Source organism: Symphodus melops (genome assembly GCF_947650265.1).
Source record: "Symphodus melops genome assembly, chromosome: 15".
NCBI classification, from domain to species: Eukaryota; Metazoa; Chordata; class Actinopteri; order Labriformes; family Labridae; genus Symphodus; species Symphodus melops.
The window spans coordinates 22,107,180-22,117,304 of record NC_136705.1 but is presented as its reverse complement, the minus strand read 5'-3'; the positions used below and the strand labels follow the sequence as shown (position 1 = coordinate 22,117,304).

Sequence of the window (10,125 nt, the reverse complement as noted above, 5' to 3'; positions counted from 1 at the left end):
TCGATAAGATGATCACATGCTGTTTGCTCTGATGATTGCTCTGGTGTTAGGAAACAGGTTTGCATATCATGTCTCAATCAAAGTTTTCTGAAAGCAGAAAAGTTGAAGAAAAAGCAGAGGCACTTTTATCTGCAGCTCTATCGCAGCCTGGGGTTTAGCTTTGACACAATATTTTCTACAGAGGATTTTTTGATTCAGACTTTGATGGAGAATCTTTTTCATCTCATGATCATAAAAACAAATGACTGAAATGATGTGATGTTTGCTGAAGCTCATCAAAGAGAAAATCTTATTAAACCAACTCAGTGTTGGTTGCCTAATACATAAAAAGCTGTTTTCAGACGTGCACTCATGAAAAATATACTGTATTTAACATTTCAGCACAGTCTGCTCCTGCCCCCTAACTGCAGAAAGTTTTTCCCTGTCTGATTTGATGGTGTGGGGTCTCAGGATGCAAGACATGACATCAAAAAGATGCACAGGGAATGTCGTGGTGGCAGAGATGGCGCCACTGTAATCACAGCCTTTTTTCCTTTACATCAGTTCGATGTATTTGCAGAATCAAGGAGCCAGAAGAAAAAAAACTTACAAGTGAGCAGAAAAGCTAATGAAGCTGTGGAGTGGTTTGTTGTTTGTTTTCACACATGCAGCTGATGAAAATCTCCTGAAGATTTCAGGAGATTCTGTGTCCGTAATTTCTTCCACTTGCTTTATTATAAAGTCATTCAAAGGTGTGTTTGAGATTCAGCAGTGTTGCGTCTCAGCTCATTAAAGAATATGAGATAAAAAATTTGATCAGGTAGTGAAATAATTTGATGACCTGATGCTGCCCATGGAGCTTTAGCTTTCTGTTTCTGCTTTCATGCGTCTGTCTGCCTTTGAGATTTTTCCTTTTTTTTTGGCTCACAAGAGGCAATAACTTTTTTGCATATCTTACCAAAATACATCTAGCCTCATGATTCATCCCTGACACTTATAACAAATACAGCTTGAGACTTTGCAGAATCTGAACATTTTGTAAAACATGTTTACCTGTTGGTCTTGAAAAGTCAAGAGAACATCAAAGCCATTTACCGTCATTCATTTAAACCAATACCTGGAAATTACATGATGGTATCCTTTGGGAAGCCTTTGAGATGTTTCATTTTGGGTCCTTACACACTTTATTTCCTGCCTTCCAGCTAAAAGGCTGAGAAGTAAAATTGGGAACACTCTGCAGTTGTTTTTCCATCACCAAATCTAAGTGTAGCAGGATAGTTTTAAAGCTCAGTGTCACACAAAAGCTTTCAGGTTAGCCCTGCAGGCGCTTGTACAAAGCTGCGAACAATAACAAAACCTCTCAAAACATGTTTTTGTTCGAGGAAAATTGCCAAGTAAACCAGTAAAGGTGTCAACAGCTCTGAACCCCTCGAGGGAACATCTAGTGTGACGGGATGCTCAAAGCTCTGAAGGACTCTCAGGGTGACGTGAGTCCTGGGAGAGGAGCAGAAGTAAAAGAAATGGGAAGCTGGAAAGAAATTGTTCATTGATAAATGGAATCAAAAAGGGTAAAGGGGAATGTTAAGAACACTGTTTTCACTTTGAGGCAGAACAAAGAAAAAAAAAATATATATAAGTCTTTAAAGCAAAAAGCATTCAGAGAAAAGCACAGCCTGCACCTTCCTTCCCACACTTCCTCTTTTTTATATACATCCTACATTTGCACGCCAAAAATTCTCTGGCTTTCAACCAGCAGTTGGGGAGTGGGGGGGGGCGTGTTTGGATATACACCATAAGGTTTGTATGTAGGAAGCGTTTGCATGTGGCTGTTACTTTACTTACAGTCCTGTGTGTGTAGGTGCAGCTTCCTCCCACAGTCCAGACGTGATGGTGAAGTGAAAGATGGAGTCCCAACAGCCCGTAGCTGTGAAGCCTGTGCAGCATCACCTCTCGTCTTCTAAATATTATTACTACTTCTGTGGCATTAAAAGTATAAAAAGAATCATGAGATTTACATTATTTCAAGACAATACACCATACTTTCAAATAATGGGCATTTCATGTGTAGCGGTTTAATGAAGAGACAGCTCATGAATTACACCACAGCCCATTGTTGTTGTTTTGTTTTTGCCTTTATTGGATATGATAGCTGAAGAGAGACAGGACATGACGGGAGGAGAGAGGGCGTCTGGATGAGTTAGCGTAACCCTACGACCAGTCGGACAACTTCCTGAGGAGCCTTTACCTCTGCTTCATGTATGTGTCACAGAATCCGCAGCATCATTACAAATTACAACTACAAATTCCTCTCCTCTTCAGGGTTTAAAAATCACAACACAAACAAACATGCTACTGCTGAGGCTAATGTGCAGTCTGGATTTTTTTTTTTTGTTGAGTGATGAAGAAATATTATTTCCAATGTCAAATGGTGACGAGTCAAGTTTATTATTAGATACAAAGAAAGCAAACAGCCCCAATCAATCATCAGAAAACAACAACTGAGGACAGAAGAAGAAGATGGTTCAGATGTGTTTTTGATCGATTCTGAAGAAGCTGCAGAGAGAAAACATTCATTCTTCTGTGATTCATGAAAATCACCTGTCAAAGACGGGAATACACGACGGTCCCATATATATCACAGCTGCTCTCTCTGTGCATGGACATTTTATCACATTTACTCCTATCAATAATGTTCATTGTAACAAAATAATTAGGGCATTCAGCAGTACTGTCGTTAATGACAGTCAATTCATTTCTAAAGGTAATACATACATTTCTTTCAATCACATTATTCACATGCTATTTTACAGATCTTTACTGGTCTCACGATTCAACTAGCTTACAATTATCCCGTCAGCCATGCGATTCGATTTGATATCACGATGAATAACGATTTCTCCATGTGGCTACTTTTTCATAAACATAAACAGTCAAATAAATATGAACTCTTAAGTGCTTTAGACATCAAGGGCGTTATCAATGTCTTTATATTGTAAAATGAATAAATTATATAGGTAATGTACAGGTATAGTAAGTCAAAGTCACTGAAGACACTCCTTATTTCGTGACTAAGTAGATTTACTGGAAGGTCCTTACTTTATTTCAAAATAAAAGCAGGGTTGAAACTGAACAGCCAGTAAAGTACAGTTTTAAAATTAAAAATTTAAGCCTCACAATTTTTATTTTTAAATGTGAAATACAATGGGATTTCAAACATGTGATTAAAACCATGATTAATCGTGATTTACTGATAAAGTTTCACTAAAGATTGTTAAGATCCAAAAATATTTTGAGATTTGAGACAATTAATTTTTAAATGTTCTGTTTTAATGCTTCTTTTTCTTTCCCCTGCCGTGAGGCTTTTGATGTCTTCTGTGAAGCACTTTGAATGGCCTTGTTGTTAAAATGTGCATTATGAACTTGCCCTGCCATGAATTGTAATCATTTGACAGCCCGAGTAGTGATCGTAAATATCGATGAGAAAGTTGTTTGTTGATAATCGACATTAATACATGCAGAAATATCAGAGGATAGCAGTGCCCTTCTGTGAATGATGAATTGTAGTTTTCTCTCTTCTTCTCAACATCCTACAAGACAAAATGAAAACCTATTAAAGTATTAGCCGTTAAAAAAAAAAAAAAGTACATTGCATTGACTTCATGTTCTTACCATATTTTAGAGAAAGCCCCCAGAGCCATTAATGCCACGACTCCAACAACCAGCAAAATTGCAAAACCGTAGAGGAGATAATCTGAGAACAGGAGTTTTATATTATAGGAATGAAGAGAGAGAGAGAGAGAGAGAGAGAGAGAGAGAGAGAGAGAGAGAGAGAGAGAGAGAGAGAGAGAGAGAGAGAGAGCGAGAGAGAGAGAGAGAGAGAGCAATTAACAACATCACCTCCTACATGCAGGTTGGGAATTAACAGAACATGGACTGAAATTTACCGTTTGACCAAACGGAACCATCCTCAGGTTTTTTTATTTCAGAGACTTTGGAGCTGACTTTTTTCCAAGATGAGACTGAAACATTAAACAAGGTTAAAATGACCAAAAATACATTTTGTAATGAAGAATGTCACTGTTGATAAATCCACGTCCTACTTACTGAAGTGTGATCTGTTGTGAAAAACCTGATAAATCATGTTGCATGTCAGCAGATCATCACTGTGCGTTCCTTTGCATGTGCATGGATAGTGAAGTACGGTGCCCATAGTGGCCAAAAAGGCTCTTTGACATTCTGGTTCTTCTCCGAGGATTAACACTGGATCCACTCGGGTGAAACAGTCATCATTTTCGAGTTCCTCGTCACTGCACTGTGCTCCTTCAGAGCTCCAGCATTTCTCTCGGAAAGTCTTCAAAAGCTTTCTGATAAATGAGAAACAAAAACATGTTTTATATTCGGTCCTTTTCTATTCAGGAAAAATATACAAAGCAGATTCATCATTTTTACAACCTTTAATAACCTGTGAAAGACAACAACTCGAGGCATTTTGTAAGCTTTTTCTTTTTTAGCTTTGTTTCTGAGTTCTTAATTTGGACCATATCAAAATCTGGCTCCTGCAAAGGCAGAACAAAGTTCTGATACAGCTCAAAAACAAACAACAAAATGCTTTCTCTGTGATTATGCAGAATTTACAGAACAGCTGTTTCTGGTGAGCAAAGGTCGATTAGTTCAACATTGATATTGGAAAAAAATGTGGCATCAAGCAATGTTAGCCGGTGTGTAATGCTGACATCTAGTACAGCTAACTACTGATTCAAAGAAGAGTTTTTTGGGGGGGCAGATGAAGTCAACTGTTGAAAAAACTGAAATTTGAATAAATAAATGATTGATTTGTAATGTGTCTGAAACTGAAGCCAGTCTGTGAGCAAGGATGTTTTTTCTCTCTAATGTCGATATATGTATCGACCTCAAAAATCCCAAATCTGTCAGCCTCTACTACAAATCTGTATGTATGACATCTCCTTTGTAGTTTACATACAGTATGAAACAATCTTCATTACATGTGTCTCTGCTAAATACAACCAATACAAAAACCTCAAAAGAACATTGTGGTATTATGGAGTCACTAAAATGATAAGCATGATAAAGCTTCAGCTATAGAAAACACAATCACGTTTTAGAGGTAAATCCAGACAAACAGTGAGTACTGTTTAAAGATTTCTAGAAACAAAGGAGACAAGTGGGATATTTGCCATCTTCTTGCTCCACATACATTAAGTTATTACATTTGAATTTGGTAGAACAAAGAGCCTCCCCATGTACTTGCTGTAACTACATGACATTTCCTCTAAATAATTGCCTGTAGACATTTCAATTTCGCTGGATGCAAATTGGAAATGGGCCCTTAAACCACATCTGCTGTGACGAACCGTGTAGAAAAGAACTTCATCATTCGCTCTGAGGAGCTTTTTCACGAGCCACAAATTGAAGAAGATTGTCGAGATATCACCTCCGTGCTCACTCGCCGTGTGCGAGCAAGATTTGGTACAGTACATTCCTTTTCCTAGAAGCCATATCGTAGATTTGTCGCCTTCACTTACAGAATATTTCATGTTAATTTCACAATAACTGGCTTGTAAAGTAGGACGCAGGAAGTCTGAAGTTTGTTTTTTCTTGCCACACTATCAGCCAGTTTTTTTCTCACTTCATTATATCTAAATGATCATGCAGCTCCACAGTCACTTCAGTCAAATTTGTTCTGTTTACATTTCGCAGATTTTACTTAAGACAGTACAAAATACAAGATAAAAGCATGGCAAAAGCTGTTTTGAAAATAATTGAATTTCTATCATGTGACCATGATAAACTGTTTAAATTCAGCAATTAGAAACAATTCTTACAAGACAGCCCGTGTAATAAAATATGTGTCAGTGGGTTGAGCTCAAAGGAGATTTGTTTGTTTGTTGGTTTTAATTGGCGTAGACATATTGTGGAGCTGGAATAGTGGCATACCTACAGTTTCGGTCGTCAGCACACTGCTTCATTGTCTCCTGACAGATCAAGGTGGAGACTCCACAGGTGCCGCTGTGCAGAGCAGTTTTCATGTGCAGACAGCTCTGATCTGAAGCTGCACACTCACACAGCACCATCATCTCTGCCACACTGGGCGGCATGCTGCTGTAGAACTGCAGAGTCAGTTGTTGACAGCGGTCGCTGTCACACTGCTCTGCTGTACACGCCTGGAGAACAGGCACCAGGTACCTGTTACAAACCGCATCACTGACACACAGTGTCATTCTGTCCAAGCAGGATCCAGCAGCATCGTACTCTGGGAAAGGAATAGCAGCGTGTGCGTTTTAAAGACCAAATAAACATCCTATGTATGTTGATTGAATTCAGTAAACTGTTTTGTGTTTTAATATTTTTGTTCTCATCGTCGTACTCGTGTTAAATAATCACCATTGTGTATCAAAGTGCTTGACTGCCAGTCCACTCCTGAGCTCCTCTGCTGCTGAGGTGCTGAACAAATATCGAAAGAAATCATTAGTAACTCTGGAACCACTTTATGGTGGCCCTGAACTTAAAAAAATTAATAGACAACCATTCATTGAACTTAGAAGAACATCATGTAAAAGGGGATATTTTATAAAAGAAAAAACTAAACATCTAAATCAGCTTCACACAACATCAAACATCAAATTACCAGACAAAAAAAAAAAGACATCCGAAAAATTAAGAAATCTTTACAACGCAGCCTTTTAAAGAATATGATGTTAGAGTACCAGAGTCAAATCGACTTGGACAATATGCAAGGCAAAAAGAAGCAACTTTTTGTTAATGATGTGTTTGTGAAATATAATATTTTTTTTGTAAATTGTTGTTGGTTTTGACCTTCAGGGCCACCATACCAAATGCTTATTAAAACCTTTCTGCTCATGATGTGCAACCTGAAGCACCAACACATTCATTTAACCCGAACACCAGACCACCTTGAGTCAACAGAACAATCGCTCCACCTGAACCATCTTCTCATTCTTCCCAGAGAATACTGCACCTGTGTTTGGACGGCATTGTGCGGCCAGCGCTTGTATGGAGCCACAAAGCTCCTCCTCCCGTGCACACACACACCCCTGCAGGGAGGGAAACTGGTCCAATACGGCCTGGATGGTGATGTTACATGCCTGTGATTCTTTTATTTGGCACGCTTCATCTTGAATAACAAAAAACAGAAGAGAGGCAAAAAAAACAAACAGGTTTTTCCATTTTGTGGGCGAGCTGTGTGCGACAGGTGTTTAGAGCAGCTGCTCTAATTGTTTCTCTTTCAAAGGCGTGGAATACACGGCTGTAATATCAAAACAGGTCTATTTTAAGGGAAGGCATATTTATTCTAATCTGTTTGTGTAGTTATATAAACTTTGCTCCAGGCTATTGCCCTAGTTATTACATTTAAGCTTTACTCGAGGAGGAGCAATTCAATTTGAAAAAAGCTCCATCTCCTGAGCCTCCTGAGGACATTTAGTCACATCTTTTATAATGCCACTGGACAACATGAAGGGTCACACCATGTTTCAATCAACACTGTAGCAGAACTAGTGATTGTTTTTTAGTTACCATCACAGATGCCGCTGTTAAAAGCCTTCTCCTTCTTGCATAAATCTGACATGCAGGTATGAACAGCAACTGAACAGTCAGGAGGTGGAGGTGACAAGCTGAGGCTGAAAATCTGAGGAAAAACAACCACTGGAACACAAAAAGATAAAAAATAAAGGAAATCTTTATCTTGAAATTGTGTTGACATGTTCTTTATTTTTTTGTGTTTTGCAAAACAAATGTTCAAAAAGTATTTATTAGTATTAGTATTTATTGTCTTTTCAGTTATCTGACTGAATAAAATGCAGCTTGTGTTTATAAGCTCCCTCACCAACAGTAAACAACAGATAAAATCTAAGAGATTTTAATATTAGAAACAAAAGAGCTGTTTTAAAAGTGACACTCACCGAATACGACGGCCGCCTCCGCTTTCATGGTGACTGTTGTAAAGCTGTCAGAGGACAGCCGGTCTCTCTCTGCATCTGATCCGTCTCTCACTTTGGTGTCAGAGATGTAGTTTGGATGGATGAACCAACCACAGACGAGAAAGAGACACGCTTCCTCGAGCAATTACTGTGGGGTGTGCCTTGTGATAAAATGACAAACAATTCACTGACAAAACAAACAAAAGAACAAAATCAACATCCCATCATTTGACCTTGTTTTTTAAGTATCATATTTTTAGGTCATGTGTTAGAAAACATGACTAGAGTATTAGAACACTGAGATGTTAGGAATAAATGTTTTACTGCTAAAAGATGAATATAGTTATTTACATAATAGTAGTGTATTAATAATAGAGGAGGTGGTGGGGATCACTGATAGTGTATCAAAGCTGACTTTAAAATCTTAAAAAAAAACTTTAGAAATAAAAAAAGAGTTGGGTCAAAAGCTTTTTCTGTCTGTTATTTTATGCTTTGAATGTTGTGTTTAACTAGTTTTTAAGTTGTTTGTGAAGCAGCTTGCTTGAAGTTCTGAAGATGAAGCAGCCTGGAGCCAGCGTCTGAATGTCTTTCAGTAAAATACATACATACAGTCGGCTATCAGCATACACCTGAAGAAGAACACTATGAAGTAAAAGGTCACCCATCCTGTGACTCCACTTCCACCGATGATGTCGACGATTGTGTCAGGGGGTCCACGAGCTGCTTCTGTGGTTGCTTCTGGTATTCAGATGTATCAGACACATCAGCAAAAAGAAAAGGAACCAGATTTGACAGTGTTACTTTATTAAGCCGACGTGGACGTTCAGAATTTTGAATGCATACATAATTATTGTTTGAGTTTGCTTTTTGTTTTGAGACCGATAGAACATATAAACCATGAAAAATAAACCATGGAATGTTTCAAGGGTAGAAAACCCCCTTTATATACTGAGCATGTCATTCATGTCCGATATAATATATATAATTAATAATAATATAATTACTATATGCTTCAGCCCCTCCACAGTGCTTTCAAAGAAGAACCCATGACGTCAAAAATAATTCTAAGGACTTCTTCCTTTCACTCAAGCAGAAGGCGGTAAAGATAATGGATGGATGAATAGATTCATTCAAGATCTTTCAGACTGAGAAACGTTCTGCCTTTTTCAACAATAGTAGTGAATCTCACATCTTCATCCCCGCGTAGACATCTCACAATGGATGTCACTGAGGTTATTTTACCGCAGACTGTGTAACACCGTTTGCACTGCCTTGTCTTGCATGCATACTGCTAACTTTAAAAAGCAGACCATAAACCATACAGTGGAGATGGATGCGAGACATAATTAAAGAGGGATTTATCTATTGATGTTGGACTTAACTGTAGTCCAATCAAGAGACACTTCATTACAGCTTATAACTCTACTTTATTATTTATTGAACAAGTTTTTAGAAAGGGAAGAGAAACGCATAATGTCTTGTCTCCATGTTCTTGCAGGAGCAGTTAGTTGGAGAGCTGCATGGTGGAGTCTTGACGCTGATAGGTGGTGTTGATGAAGGACGTGGGGTGATTATAGGGTGCTGGATGTGGACACTGATGAGATGGATTGCAGGTGTCTGAGGTGGAGGAGGGTCCTTACCATCAAACTAAAACTAACAACTAAGAGCAGCAGAGAGGACAAAAAATGCTGATTTTAGGAGGATTGGTCAATAAGGGTGGTGATGAAGGATGTGGGGTGATTATAGAGTGCTGGATGTGAACTCTGATGAGATGGATTGGAGGTGTCTGGGGTGGAGGAGGGTCCTTACGAGCAAACTAAAACTACAAACTGAGAGCAGCAGAGAGGACGAAGAAGACACCTTTGAGGATGATTGGTAAATAACGGCTGTACTGCAGCTCAGAAACCGAATTTAATCTAATTTAGTTTTAAAATCAGGTAATAAAGTGTGAAGTGTGTTCACCAGACATTGTCCCCAGTTAAGGCAAAGCTGAAACAAGACTTCAATCTGAGAAGGTTTTTATTCACCTGCGACGCCTTGATGCAGGTTAACACAAACAAACAAACAAACAAATATGGTCAAAAAGTGATAACAAAAACTACAAGTACCTTAAAATACAATAAGGTGGAGAAAATACAGGCTGAGCGCTGATAATGAGGTATTGAGATTGACAGTAACTCAAGAAAGC

The 10,125-nt window shown here is 38.5% G+C and overlaps 1 protein-coding gene across 1 annotated transcript; it reads right to left on the bottom strand.

Annotated features, from left to right (window-relative positions):
- Positions 1-3,268: 3,268 nt before the first annotated feature.
- gfral (GDNF family receptor alpha like) lies at positions 3,269-7,968 on the bottom strand. The gene is made up of 9 exons (XM_079362672.1): positions 7,920-7,968; positions 7,534-7,662; positions 6,977-7,132; positions 6,382-6,441; positions 5,935-6,250; positions 4,084-4,343; positions 3,924-3,998; positions 3,649-3,730; positions 3,269-3,566 (listed from the first exon to the last, which is right to left on the bottom strand). Exons 1-9 carry the CDS (start codon positions 7,945-7,947, stop codon positions 3,503-3,505), a joined length of 1,170 nt encoding a protein of 389 aa, XP_079218798.1. The 5' UTR covers positions 7,948-7,968; the 3' UTR covers positions 3,269-3,502.
- Between the last annotated feature and the right edge of the window lie 2,157 nt (positions 7,969-10,125).